The sequence below is a fragment of the Lytechinus pictus genome, chromosome 13, assembly GCF_037042905.1.
Source record: "Lytechinus pictus isolate F3 Inbred chromosome 13, Lp3.0, whole genome shotgun sequence".
In the NCBI taxonomy this organism is placed as follows: domain Eukaryota; kingdom Metazoa; phylum Echinodermata; class Echinoidea; order Temnopleuroida; family Toxopneustidae; genus Lytechinus; species Lytechinus pictus.
In genome coordinates, this window is record NC_087257.1 from 24890708 (window position 1) to 24905771 (window position 15064).

General features: G+C 37.7%; 1 protein-coding gene across 2 annotated transcripts; it reads left to right on the plus strand.

The window, feature by feature from the left end:
- Positions 1-2657: 2657 nt before the first annotated feature.
- Positions 2658-12878, plus strand: LOC129275240 (protein LSM12 homolog B-like). 2 transcript variants are annotated; one of them, XR_010295409.1, is made up of 6 exons: positions 2658-2842; positions 5129-5265; positions 6094-6203; positions 8564-8684; positions 9848-10338; positions 10466-12878. XR_010295409.1 is itself a non-coding variant. In XM_064108219.1 (5 exons), the coding sequence occupies exons 1-5, from the start codon at positions 2689-2691 to the stop codon at positions 9884-9886; spliced, it is 561 nt and encodes a 186-aa protein (XP_063964289.1). In that variant the 5' UTR covers positions 2658-2688; the 3' UTR covers positions 9887-12878. The 2 variants fall into 2 exon arrangements, 1 of the variants encoding a protein (XP_063964289.1); XM_064108219.1 differs by having other exon boundaries at positions 9848-12878.
- The last annotated feature ends 2186 nt before the right edge of the window (positions 12879-15064 follow it).

Sequence of the window (15064 nt, forward strand, 5' to 3'; positions counted from 1 at the left end):
CAAACAAAAGCATCTCACTGGGAAACGTCGAGAGTCACTCCGCTCATGACGGAAAACGGGACAACAGTTGCTCGCTCGCGCGCGACAACAATATTTTTGTTCAGGTCGTGCGGACTGTTTGGTAATAATAACGCATCAGGTCGATCTTTTAAAAGGTGTTAATATTGATTTTGCTTATTCATGTTAATTTGTACCGTTTTTATAAGGATGCATGAGGGAATGTTTAAAGGTGTGGAAATTCATTTAATGAATCCAGGAAGTTTTTTGGTAGGGGTTTTGTTTTATTAATATAGTTGGGGGCATAAATATATAAACGTCCTGAAGGTGAAGTCCAGTTCTTCTCTTTTATATAACACTTCTTTAATTGTTTCGTGACATTTTGTCCCCTTTTCTTTCCTTTATATTCACTTTTCCTCTTATTTCTCTTGTTAAAAAACTAAAGAGTAGCCTCTCCCTGTAAGCACCGACCCTGAACACTAGTACTCATAAAGTATTATTTAGATGCGGGGAATATAATGATACCTCATTTTAGAACAAGTTTGTGAAAAAGTTGATTATTTTGTGCAAGATTACACATTCGTAAGTTCGCTAAATAATTACAATAATAAGTTTTCTTCTTATTCGTCGCGCTTGGGCGTCTGATCAGCAGTAAGCATAATGGAGACTGAATAAGTCATAAAAAGAATCATGAGAATCGCCTAAGAATTCCGCCATCCCGTTAAAGTGATAACAATATTTTAGCAGGTTAATTGGAGGCTGTTTACTTTTCAAAATGGTCATTATATTCAACTTTCATCTCTGGTGAATGTAAATATTGGTTAACTCCAAATAAAACTGAACAATATTTTAAACCATTATGTATATTTTCCGGAAAAATAACTTTGTTATTATGTTTGTATATCTTTTTTCTGCTAAAGACGATAGCAATATGGTTGCCCGATGAATTGAACCGGTCCAATTTTCCCTACAGTGTTCTGTAAATAGCCTAAATGTGGCCATTTTCTCGGTAAATTAAAAATTCCATTGTCAAAACGTCATAAACCACCTGCAAAATTATTGGAAGTAATCGGGGACAACCGCCCAATATTTTCATGGTTAGTGGAAAGATACACACCAAATGGCAAGTTAGGGTTCTCATCGACGTCAAAATATTTGCTCCAAAAATTGCCCCGGTTTGATGAAGAATAAAAAGCGAGGCATAACTTGCGGGCATTGTGAGTGAAAACATTCGGGGCGTGAGGGGCATTCATTCTCCCTTGATTGTGGTGCAAGAGTTTCCGATTCGAGAAATAATAGTCATAATTTTATTCTCGTTTAAAATGGTGGGGTTTGTTCATAATTTTGCAAAGGAAACACCCCCAGGACAGGTGCCTATGTAGGACAGGTTCACACTGCAAGGACAGTCATATAGTATATCAAAGCAATTATTGATTATCAAGGTTCACATGGTTCAATACAAAACCGGTCCTTTGCTATAATTTAGCTCTATTAAAAATAGTTTTGAGCAACACTGAAATACATCTATAATGAATCATTGCTGATGTGAATGAATGTCAAATGGCGTTTCTCATAATTATGTTCTAAGCTTCATATATACATGTAGTTATATCATTTCTACAGTTCATTTAACAAATCTGTCGAAAAAATGTTTGTTTGCTTTCGTCTCCGAACCAGATAAAAAAAATACAAGAAAGGACATAATGTGAGAAAAAAAAAAACATAACAAGCGGAGGATAGCCAACATAGAGCAACGTCAATAAAAATACCCTGTTCTCATCGGGGTCCTGTTGCAGACAGAGTTGCGTTGAAACAAAAGCCCAAAAATCATTCGCAGGTCCCAAATGCGCGCTGTTGATTGGTTGAAAATCAAGTTGCGCATGATTTTTAGAGTTGCAATTGGTTGCAACTCTTTCTGATCTTTCTGATCATTCACTGAATGAAAAATGGTGGTGATTAATCATAAAGCAGGGTAGGATAAGGAGGGGGGGGGGCGCTTTGTAAAAATACAATTTTACATGTTCTGTTAAATATCCTCATCCTTCTGTGTGTTTTTTTTTTTTTTTTGTCACCATTTTTTATTTGATTATTTTTTGTATTGTAGTGCATCTCTTTCTTGTAGGGCAACTTCCATTGCGGTTATCAGATTTCTTAGATCCGATCGAGTCTTTTTTTTTTGGAATGAGCACATTTTGTTGTTTGTTTGTCATGATTTCTCTCAAGAAATCTATCCTCATCTAATCATAATAATATATCATCATCATCATCATCGCCATCATCATCATCGCTATCACCACTACCATCACCACCATCATTATCATCATCATCATCATCATCATCATCGTTATTATCATCCTCCATCTCATCATCGGCATCATCGCTATCACAACCACCACCAACACCATCATCATCATCATCGCCATCATCATCATCGCTATCACCACCACCATCACCACCATGATCATCATCCATCATCAACATCATCGTCCACTTTCATCATCGATATTGTCATCCTCCTCCTCATCATTATCGCTATCACCACCACCACCATCATCATCATCATCATTATCAATGCAGTACGTACACCTATGAAAACGAGTTTAAGCCGTTCATTCACGACGCCATCTCCCGTCCATAATAGGAATACAATAACAATAATATTGCGCATGCGCAGATTGTACATCGCAGAACATGATTATTTTCAACATGGCAGCCGGGTCCGCTGGGGAACCGGGACCTCCACCGTGCAAAGTCGGCGACATCGTTTCCTGTAAGACATGTCTGGAGGCTAAAATTGAAGGAGAAGTGTTGGCTTATGATTCCAATAGTCGACTACTTGCCATAAGTATCCTTTTGAATGCAAAATATGTTGTTGAAGAGACATGAGCATGATGAGTAGAGAAAGCCATGGCATGATGACCGATGACCACGGTCCACAGCACAGGCACAGCCAACCACCACTCACTCGTGTGACTGTGAATGTGAACTGACTATACTCTAAGGATGGGGGATCGGGTGTCCGGACACTTTATATTTTTGAAGCCTTCTTTTTTGTCTTAAGATTACACTAAAAATATGAATTCAATAGTTGTAATCATCTTCTATTTTGTTCTCTATAATATTTTCTAAAATTTTGTACTAAAAATTGATGAAACTTCGCTTGTAAATTTTTCCAAATGACTTTCTAAAATTGATCGTCGGGACACACAACCTGTCCGGACACACAACAAGTGGGTATACTGAGTGAGCTAGCCTATGGCTATGGGAGTATGGCTGAGCGCGCCAGCGCTACACTACACGAGTGAGAGTGGCTGTAGGATGTTCGATGTGGTCGTGGCTATGTCATGGTGGCATGATTGATGGTGATGTATGGTGGTAAGGCGCTAATGCAGTTTCGCATCGGCCGATTACCAGCATACCTCATCACCAATACTTGTTCCCAAATGTCATGACAAGTCAGTCACATTTCGAGGTCAAGACAATATACCTAGCCAGGCGGCTTCTAGAGAGTAAAAATCATTTACTAACGTAAGGTCACTCTCATACGAAGCCAGGGCTTACGTCATATACTTTTGCGTGTAATCGGCCGGTGGGAAACTGCATTAGCGCTTGTCTGCGCATATCTGCGTGATTTCTAGTAAAAGAAGACACGAGACTACCACAAAGTAAACTTTCATAGCCAATACTTATCTGAGCTGACTCAAAATGGTGGAAATATAATGAATTTCGAGCATTTCATGTGATGACCTCAAAATGCAGCCCTTTCATCAAAATCCCTGAATCGTGTCTAACGTGAATGGGTCACATGCGTAGCCAGGAGGAGGCTCCTCGAGAGTAAAAATCATTCAACTAACGTGTGCTTACTCTCCTCGGAGCCAGGGGTTGTGCCCCATTTATAGGCGTACATCGCGGTCAATGATGCAATTTTCGCCCTCGAGATTTCTACTTTCCCTGTTAAAAGATCTAGCCCTAAATCGTGTAAATGGGCTAGAACTTCATTTCCAACATTTATAGAATATACCGGTATATAGAGAATATTTACATGTACACACTACACTCTAATATTCATGACTTGATCTCATTGGACATAGCCTAGCTAGTGAACAGCTAGAGCTCTATCTTTGATGTTGATGTCGGTCAAACTTGCTCTAACTCGGTCTTTGACACAGTTTTGATGTTGACTGAAATTAGCAATCAAAATTAATGCTTGCACAGCTGGTAGAGTTTTTAAGAAATAGGGGATAAAATTTTACTGATATTTAGCTCCAATATTGCGAATGTGAACTATATTTTTTTCTGCAAAATTTGTTTTAAAGAATTGTAAAACGTGCAGAAGGAGCAATGTGAAAGACTCTGTATGCACCTTTACGAGTGGTTGCTCAGTAGAACCAGAAGTATATAACTTTTCGGACATCCGACCGTTACGAATCAAATTGTGGCAGGACTCCTCCATTGCCCATTCTTTAAAGGTCAAATCCACCCCAGAAAAGAGTTGATTTAAATAAATAGAGAAAAATCAAACATGAATAACGCTGAAAACTTCATCAAAATCGGATGTAAAATAAGAAAGTTATGACATTTTAAAGTTTCGCTTATTTTTCACAATACGGTTCTATGCTCAACTCAGTGATATGCAAATGAGAGAGTCGATGATGTCACTCACTCACTATTTCTTTTGTTTTTTAATGTTTGAATTATACAATATTTCGATTTTCACGAATTTGACAATTAGGACCCCCTTGCTTGAACCACAAAATGTTAAAATAATGGAATTCCACGTGTTCAGGGAGGAATGAAACTTTGTTCACATGACAATGACGAGAAAATCAAAATATTTCATATAATAAAATACAAAAGAAATAGTGAGTGGGTCATGTCATCGGTCCCCTCATTTGCATACCGAACAGTATGTGCATATAACTGTTTTGAGAAAATAGGCAAAACTTTAAAATGTTGTAACTTTCTTATTTTACATCCGATTTTGAAGAAATATTCAGTGTTATGCTTGTTTTATTTTCCTCTTTCTATTCCAATCAGCTTTTTGTTGGGGTGGACTTGTCCTTTAAAATCTAATCAAGCTTTAGAATATTTTTGTATCTTCATCTTCCTTAATGACAAACTTCAACTTCAGAAAAACCGCCCACCTCCAGCGAAAAGAAGAGCTTGTGCGATATTTGCATTGTGAACCTCAATCTAGTGAGCGATTTCCAGATCAAGCATGAGAATGCTGAACCACCCAGAGAACCGCCCTCTCTTGATGCCAACAAGGTAATGATGCTGTATTGATTGATAACTTGTGGGCTGTTTCTTGATTCATGGATGTCCACTCATTAATTTCTGTTAAGAGAGCCTAAATGGCTAGGCCTACACTTGATTCAATATTACTAATAATTACTAGTAATCCTTTTACATGGTGTTGAGTACATTGGAATCGTATATCTTTGTAATATAAGATACAGATTTAATTTTACCCCTTACATGATCAGATTTTTGCTTACCCACCCATGCTTTCTCCACTCCCTGGGTAGCATTTCAGCGAGAATGCCCAAACTCAAGTGCAAGATGCACTACATTTGCTTGTATAACTTAATTGGTACCTGTAACTGGCAAAGTGTACATTTGTTGATTGAAGCCTTGACAGAGGAGTTGGTGCTGAGTTGGGATAAGAAGACTCGACCACCTGATTTCTAGGGGAAATTCAGAATTACCACACCACAATGCTTCTCAATCTCAGTCTTATTTTATAATTATAAACAGGTTTGTTAGCTGTATCACAAAATTTTCCTGAAAGTTTGATAAACATAACTTAAAAATGACTTTAAGTGCCATGAGTTGATGTTTCCTTTGTTTGAATAAAGTAAGGCTTTAAACTCCCTAAAAGTCTTAATTTTATAATCAGATGAACCTCTAAAAAAAAATTGTAAAAAAGAAAATAATGCCAGTGAAGAAAAGTAAAAGTGTTAATTTATGTCTGCATTGTCTGCTGACATTGAAATCAAACTTTAGATACAGTATGTCTGTGAGTTGAATTTTTTTTTTTTTTACAAAAGCTTAAACACTCTTAAACCTTAGACATCTCCATTGTTTTCATTGCAGCTGAAGAGAAGAACAGAAGAGAATATTGCTGAAAAGAAGACGTTGGTCGATCTAAACAGTAAGGGGATTAGTAAACAAGGAATACAACTATACCAAACAATTAAGAAGACGTGAGTTTCTTACATTGTTTTATTTGTCGTTGCATCACTTACAAGTATTGTCATACTTGCATTGTCTTATGTATTTTATTCCTTCATTTAGAATTGTTTAGAAGTTATACATTCTGGCTTTTACACTGTGTCCCCATAAAAAGCCCCTATAAATGGAAGACTTGAATTAAATATGATATCCAGTATTATTTTCTAAGCCTGAGTCATATCGATTATTTTGAAAACCGGTGTTCGACAGCTTTAATTCGATCGAACATCGATGCATCGAATTTTGAAGGCGGGAAAATCGAGTAATTTTTTGTTTGCTCCGGCCGTCGCGTCGATGCGCTATGCACGCACCGCATGCACTGACGGTATGCGCTGGCCGGGTGAGCGTTGTACAAGCAGATGACGGAGCAAATTTCGTTTGTATTTTCCATCATCACAAAACACAAAAAAGGTCGGGTACCCATGCAGAATTCTTTCCAAAATATCTCCAACAATGATATTTGCAGATGACAACATATAAGTTTAAAATGAAACAATATTAAAGACATGAATCACGCAGAGTCGATCCGAATGATTTTTGGTCAACTAGCACTCGCAGTCCAGACTCGCATGCACCAGCCCCGTCCCCAGCCCAGGGCCCGTACACTCACTCTCCCGAAACGACGGGAGTGCTTGCCAGCGCCAGCAAACAAGTGCGACCAGCGGAGAGCGCTGTAACTTGCCTGAGATTGTGTAGTTGGCGGGGTAGTTGGATCCAAAATGAGCTCCAAATAAATTGATGGGAATAAATACGTAATTTTCTCTGGATGGTCATTTGAATTGGTATTCAATGCTGATATAACGATTGTGAGGAAATATTGTGGAATATGAGTTATGACGCTGTTCGAGAATTAATCCTGATATGATAATCCTTTTTTTTAGAGTCGGACATAAGAGCATGCGATTGAAATAAATACGAATGTCTCGCTCTAAATTCATATAAATTATTATTGGATGTTAAAATAATTACGATTTAATAAGATTTTATGGCCATACTAAAAATATTGACGATGTCAGCAAAGTATGTTATGTTCATATGGAAGTATTATTTAAAACCGTCATTATTTTTATTCCATCAAGACGTCTCTGAGAAAAGAAGCACAATGCGCATGCGCGTTCGATGACGTTTGACATATTTTCCATTCATGAAATCAGAGCCCGAAATTGGGCACAAACTAGCTTCAAATTGATGGGAAAAAAATATCAAACGCAACTTTCTCTGTTTTGTCATGTAAAATGTTATTATATGGTGATATTACGATCTTGAAAAGAGTTTCTGCATGTTGACAATGTTCGAGAACCAATCCTGACGTGATAATTATTTTTTTAGACAAGTGCACTCACTCGAGTCGATCGTCATGTGATGTCCGTCATTGAAAATTGATACGAAATACAAACGTTTCACATCAAGCTCTAAATTCATATTAATGATTATCATATGCGAATTATTGTTAATTATTACGATTAAATCCTGTTCTATGGTCATGATATTAATATTGTTCATGAAAGCAAGATTTATTTTACGTTGATCGCGCCAATTTTTCGGCCATTTTCTGGTTTGATTAAAGCACAGTACTGCGCATGCACGATCGATGGCGATGACTTCCGTTCATGAATTCATCGTGCATAAATTATGTCAGCATGAGCAGACGAGTAAGACTCGAACTATTTTCGAAATAACCCGGGGGGGCCAGTCGAATATATTGTTGTACACACGCGTGACCAAGGAATTTCCAAACACCCCCTAAACAAGTTTTTCTCTGTGTGCAAAATATCCCCCTAAACAAGTTTTTCGCGGGCTTTACTTACACATTTTGGCCCCTAAACAAGTTTTCGCCAAAATATGACCTCGGGGAAAAAAACATACCCTAAACACGTTTGGCTAGTCTTTAAATTGGGGAAAAAACATACCCTAAATACGTTTGACCCCGCGATTGACCATTGACCAGTCTTTCAAAACCACCCTTTTTCTTGAAAATCTGTGTTTTTGATACCCTTAACGAGTCCAGGCGCGGACCGCGTCCAAAACTGAAAAAACACCCCTTAAACGCGTTTTTCTGGTCACGCGTGTGTACAGCAATATATTTGACAGTATGTAAAAGAAGAATTACTCTTTAGGATAATTTTTGTTTTTTCATTTGCACACCCACATTACTGTTTTGGCTTATTACAGATAACCTTCCCTGGCAATTTATTGTTTTTTATGTGGCTGGTCACAGTTCATTTTGCAGGAAAATTATTTTTGATGATGCTTGTAAATGATGTTATATGTAAACCATTTTCTTTTGTATTTAAACCCTTAAAATAAATATCTTTAAATGATTGTTTTGCAGTTTACGATGTCGATTTGTTGAGGATAAAATGATTGTCAATGATGATGTTACTGTTATACCACCATACACTGCTGCCTGCTGTTCCGGACCTGAAACTGCTGTCAGTCACATCAAAAACATTGTAAGCATGCAAGCTTCTTGCCAATCTCTAATCATCTCAGTTGTCTATATACACTTTGTTTCTGTTACTATATGCAGTGGCGGATCGAGGGGGGGGGGGCAAATCCGGCCGCCCCCCCTTTGAGAGCCGTAATCAAAAATTTTAATGTACATGTAAATATGCGGTTCTTACACAAGTGTGCCCTCCCCTTTTGAAAGTTACAGCATGTATTTTTGATTGGAAGATGTTGTTCATTCACAAGTGAGAACCTTTTTTTTGCTTGTCAAATTTTCCACAGGAAAATGTGACCCCCCCCTCCCCTTTGGATAATCCAGGATCCGCCCCCGGCAATATGACTTCAGTTCAGAATACTTAGGTTTCCATTTTAGTTATTGCGAAGTAAGAATTTACAGGATTATAACGTTGATTGCATGATTTGTTTTAGATTATGTCTGAGTTGGTTCTGGACACTCGCCCCTGTGATAAGAACACCTCTAGCATTCTGTGACAACTACCACATATGCTGGGTGCCCTAGATGGTAGTTCTAGGGGGGGGGGGATTGGTTGTAAAAGAGGGTACTTTTTAAGGGGTATTTGTCTGGGGATACACATCTTTCTGGTTGGTTGTTCTGTGGATGTTTGTCTAGGATATGAGTCTGGATACAGTATAGTCGATTAGAAGGAATACATTTGATAATTATTTGTTACATGTACATGTAGTAATACATTGTCCAAAGTTGTAATTGCTCACTGTCCCACCAACTATTAACTCAACTGTACTTACATGTAGGTTTTAATCATCTTCACACCATCATCATTATCATCATTACCTTCACTATCATAATCAGAATTTTTCTTTAATCTTTATTACCATCATCATCATACATGTATTCGCCATCATATTTATCATCAAAATTACTATCATCATTTGCTTTATGGGAGTTGGGACATCGGTTGCTGACAAAAGTTTTCCAAGCTCTGGGTTTGTCTCTTTAACTGTCCCCAAGTTTGTCAATTAATAGGTCCTGGCACCAAGTATTCTATGGTTAGCAATGTATCATTTCCTGTACTAAGTCCAAATTGCAGCATACAGGTAGTTCGTGCGAGTGTTTTGCTTTGCTTTCTCAGTGTGACCGAAGCAATGTCACTGTCCCACATACTTGGTCTTACGCATTCTTTTCCAGATTGAAAAACACAACAGAGAAAAGAAGGGGACGTTATGACACTAGGCCTGACAGCATGACTCAACAGGAGAGAACAGACAGGGAGGGAAATTGACAGGGCAAGCAGATTGGGCAAGTGGACCAACACTTAGAGGGAGTGAAGCGTCATTGGGGACTTGGACTACACCAGTGAACCTGAAAGCCAAGGGGATGCGTGCGTCCATGCTAAGGCTGTTACTGCACGTTGAAAGCAAGTGGGCAAGGTACAGTTCATGCTAGGACAATAAAGAAGCTATGTAATGACCAAAGAAATAAAGGATCATTGTGTATGTCGAAGCAAAGGGCAGATGCGACATCCATGAACACTTGATCCTGTATTCTAAACTGGAACTTAAGTTGAACCATGTTTTAAAGTATGTATTCTCTACCCAAAATCTTCATTAGGATACTGTGCAAGTTAATTTTGACAATTTCCAGGGAATAATTTTACTTCACAAATTTCACTCTCATTTGTGGGCCCAGTATCACAAAGGTTAGCAATTAATCGCTAATTTGAAAGAGCAATTCTGATTGGTTGCCAGTCAGTCTACTGAGCAAAATGGGTATGCAACAATGATCAGGATAGGCCAATTCATTTAGCGATTATTTGCTAACCTTTGTGTTACGGGCCCCTGGTTGAGAAAAGCTTTCAAGTATGTTCCGTACAGTCCTATGTAAAATTTGCTATGCAAAGAAAACTTTGTGTAGCAATCATTAGAAAATTTGGAGCAAGGTGTGATGTGATACCAGGGCTCCGTAACAAAGATTAGCGATGAATAGCGAATGTGAGAGAACGTTTCTGATTCATTCCTGGTCAGCATTTCGCGCCAAATGCACGTGTAATATTGATCTTGATTGGTTAGTTAATTTAGTGATTGATCGCTAATCTTTGTGTTACGAAGCCCAGAAAAGTTTATTCCATGCATTTCAGTTACCCGATATTTTAAGTGCTATCAATGTATGTGCTTCAAATTTACTTGAGATTGTCAAGAAAGTCGTATTTTGACATAAATTCCATGGTCTGAATGCAAAGTGTTACATCCACAGTGAACAGTATTAGCTGGCAGCCAGAACTACTCGGTCCCCAAATTCTTTCCCAGATTGCAACATTTTGATCGTGTAGTCTTATGATGTAGACCCACTAGAATGATGATCAATTGATCCTCTTTACTTGTTGGAAAATTCATACCATAAACATCTTACCTCTGCACTAAAATCTTTCAGTATCCTCCATGTATTCCTGTTTGCTGTTTAAGATCTAATGGCTATCGTACTTAGTACCAAACTCCAACAATGCATTTTAATTTGAAATGGAATATACGCCAAGACTACTAACCTACAGTGTAGAAGTCTATAATTTGCCTCTCACTATAAGGTTGACCTCCTTTGAAGACTGGCCTACATGTACTGCGGCTTGAAGTTGGCATGAATGGAATAAACAAATTCTCAATTAAAACTTTGAAAATTCCATCAAAATCAGATTGAAAATGAGGAAGTTTTCAAAAAAAAGTTTTAAAAAATATTGCAATACTTTAAATGCCCTCGTGTGGGGAAGGTTCCTATGATCTCGATGATAATTTCAGTCAATTCCTTGTTCATTTCGCCCCATTTTATATAAAATTGTTACTAATTTCAGGCAAAAGTAACGGTTTTAGGTACCAATTGAATTGTTGCAATCAATTATGAAATTAAAAACGCCCATTATGGCAAGTGTGAAAGGTCACTGAAGTCTCAATAGTGCCCGTCAAGCTACATGTACATCTGTCTGCCTAGTTCTGTGTTCCCTGACATCAAAATAATTTCTCTTCTGTTCTTTATACCAGACATAGATGTACATTGTCCCTCCAAGTTTTCTACCTGTCTTGTCGTGCTGTCAAACTTGTGTCGTCCTATTTTCACCCTCTTTATTTTTTTCCCCCGTATCCAACCTGAAAAAAAAAAAAAAAACCTCTGTAAAGATGAGAAGCATGCTCTTGATCATGGCTCCATTACACACATTTTAGTAATTGATTGTAGAACAGATTTTTAGGATTGATTGCATTGATCACAATGTACAGTCGATTGAGAAAATCAGTTGTACAATTAGACTCTATTAAAGCTTTGTGTAATACGGGACCCAGGACTTGATTTCTGAATCAATACGCAGTATTTCATAAATCTACAATCTACTTTGCATCTGCGTTGCATAAAAGTTACTATTACAGTAACTTGGCCATCCAATGGTAACTACCATGGCAATAATGCTTATCAGCCAAACAATTCAAGGAATCAATGAAAGTAATACCATTGGATGGCAAAGTTACCATGATATGATGATAGTATCTTTTGTGCTACAGGGCCTGATTTTAATCCTGTTCTTAACTTTAGTGTCATGAAGTGCGAATGATTTTTTTCTTTTCACTGCATTATTTTGTTATTGGGCATTGATAATATGGACAAGAAATCAAACGGGATGAATCATTTTCATTCATACTTTTCACATGAAAAGTCTGGTTTTCAGAGTCGAAATGCATACATACTCCTCTGTTTCAAACATTTCTTAGTCTGATATTTGTGTGACCTGCATGCCTGCTCCCTAATAATAGTGCGTACAACTTCATTGTTTCCTTTTCTGCTTTTATACTTTTGTAAGTCAAGTCATCTAGTCAATTTTCTCTTTTGGGGTCTTTTTTGGGAATGGAGGGGGGGGGTATAAACCAACTGATGGGAAATTATAAATGTGATTAAAAAGCTCTTTAACTTTGATTGATTTTTTTTCTCCTTAAATAACTATTTTTTGTTATTGTCTGTGACAGGTATATTATTTTTGTTGTGTAATCCTGGTTTTTTTTCTTTGTTCTTGTTATTATTTGAAGAGAGGTGGGCAATTTTTCACTTGAACCTACCTCTGGGAAATGAGTTTAAAATATATTGTTTAAATTCCTCAATGTCATGACATTCTCTCTTCCACATACTGATGTTACGAGGCATCAATCTTGTTCTGATTTGTCATTAAAAAAAAAAGAAAAATGTACATGATTCCTTTACCTTTGTCTTGTCAGTAGTGTCCTTAAAGAATAATAGGGAGTTTTTGCACAGCGATGTATGGATGATTCAAGAACAGAGAAAATTTATTGTCAAATGGCCGTTCATGATGGACAACCAAGAAGTCTTTGTCTAACCTCGGTGAATCAAAATGGCAGTTAAGTCCTTGACTCTGGAAAACAACATGAGTGCAATCTTTTGTCTGCTCTGAATCTTGGGACAAAATTATTGTTCCGTTTCACCTATTTTCGACGAAGACCTCTCAGCTGTTCTTTGTCATTTGATGGGGATTTTCAATAGGTTTACTGAGAAAATGGTTATTTCTTGAATGTAGGCTATAATTATGTTGCAATATCTTGCATAGCAAATGTGTAAATTGTAAGTGAAAAAAGTGCTTGGGAGAGTTAATGTAGTATCTTGGGCAATGTATGTACATGTTAGCTAGGTAGCCCCTTTTGGATGCTCCCCAGGGAGTAGAGAATGAACATGTTCAACGTAGTCCTTGCAGAGTAAGTGTGTGTGTGGTGCAGTGCAAAAATTGAATGTTCAGGAGGTATCAATCGTCGTATGCTAAGGATTTCAAGCCCGGTGGCCATCCAAGAAGGATCCCCATGGAGTGGAGAAGGTGCATATATTGTGTATGCTGAGTGTATGTTTGGACTAGCTCTTGCAGAGTGATTTAAAATAAGTTGTGCAGTGAGAACAAATACTGACGAGATGGTTATAGCATACATGGTAATGAACAATGAAAGATTGGTAGCCCGGCGTTGATGAACGCTACCCAGGGAGTGGAGAACATAAGCATTTTAGGGATATTTCATACATAGTTAGTGCATGATTGGCGCAATCGAAAATATTCAGGAGATATAGATTTAATGAATCACCACAAAGTTTAAAATGCCATAGTTTTCTTATTTTTTCCTCCGATTTCTGTAAAAGTTTATGATGCCAGGATTATCATTTTAGTCATAAAAGGGGAACTTGGCTAAATTCGACAGGTGCTAGTGAGCCCTCTTGTGGCAAAGTACAAGTCAAGTCCTGATACAGATCAGAATAGTGTTTAGATGAAATGGTAAACATTATATTCTGGAAAGTCGAGTATATAAATCCGCAGTGTTGGACATCCGTGGTTGGAAAACAGCGAGATATGCAGGATAATCGTGGCCGTACGTATCTTTCATCCATACGCTCCACCCCTCCCCCTCTCTGCCCCTCTATCTCCCCCCCCCCTCTTCCCCTCTTTTTCTCGCCATCGTGTAAGATATTGCACCTGTCATATCCGAAGACAGTGACTTTGAACATCGACTTCTTTTCCCGGACGTCACGCTCAGCGGATCTCTCATTGCTCCAAGCCGTTGTCGAGATTAACTCTTCCGCCGTCTCAACCACGGGGCTGAAGAAGAATAAAAGAAGAAGGAGGAGAAGAAGAAGAAAAAGGAGGAGGAGAAGAAGGAGGAGGAGAAGAAGAAGAAGAAGAATTAGAAAATTTGGAAATTGAAGGAAAAGCGAATCTAAGAGAGCACTGGGAATGCTGCTCGGGTATTTCAAGGTTAATACGGTATCACCTTGACCCTTATTATCAAATTATGGGTTATGGATGTATCTAAATAAAAATCCAGATCTTTATCGGCGGAACATCACTTCCTTTGAATTGACATAACTGACATATTAACTGACATATAGCAGCCAGGATAAATAGGCTTTCTTTCACTTCAAAACCGAAATCAGTTTCAATGTAGATTTATCTGTGAGCCTACGTTGTTCCATTTTAGATCAATCTACTAATCTTTATGTTTTTAGAAATGAAATAAAAATTGTCTTCTCGTTTTTTGTCAACGTAAGAGTTATGATACGAAATAAGAAATTGTTCTTCAAATCAACGCAACAATCTCCTCGGTGATTGTGTACAGAGGTCTGGATAAATATTTAGTATATATTTGCCTAATGTGTCCCCATCCAACTCCCCAAGATATAAGTTTTACACGATGTGAACAAAGTAGGCCTACATTAATGATAAATTACAGGATTGGCAACAAATGATAAGTTAATTCATTACTTTATGGTTATTTACGAGCACGCCTTTGGAAAATTTTAGATAAGTTACGTTCATATGCCATAAAGTGGCAAAACTCAATTTTCTGAGTAACAAGATAATTAAGTTATCAATGTTTAAGA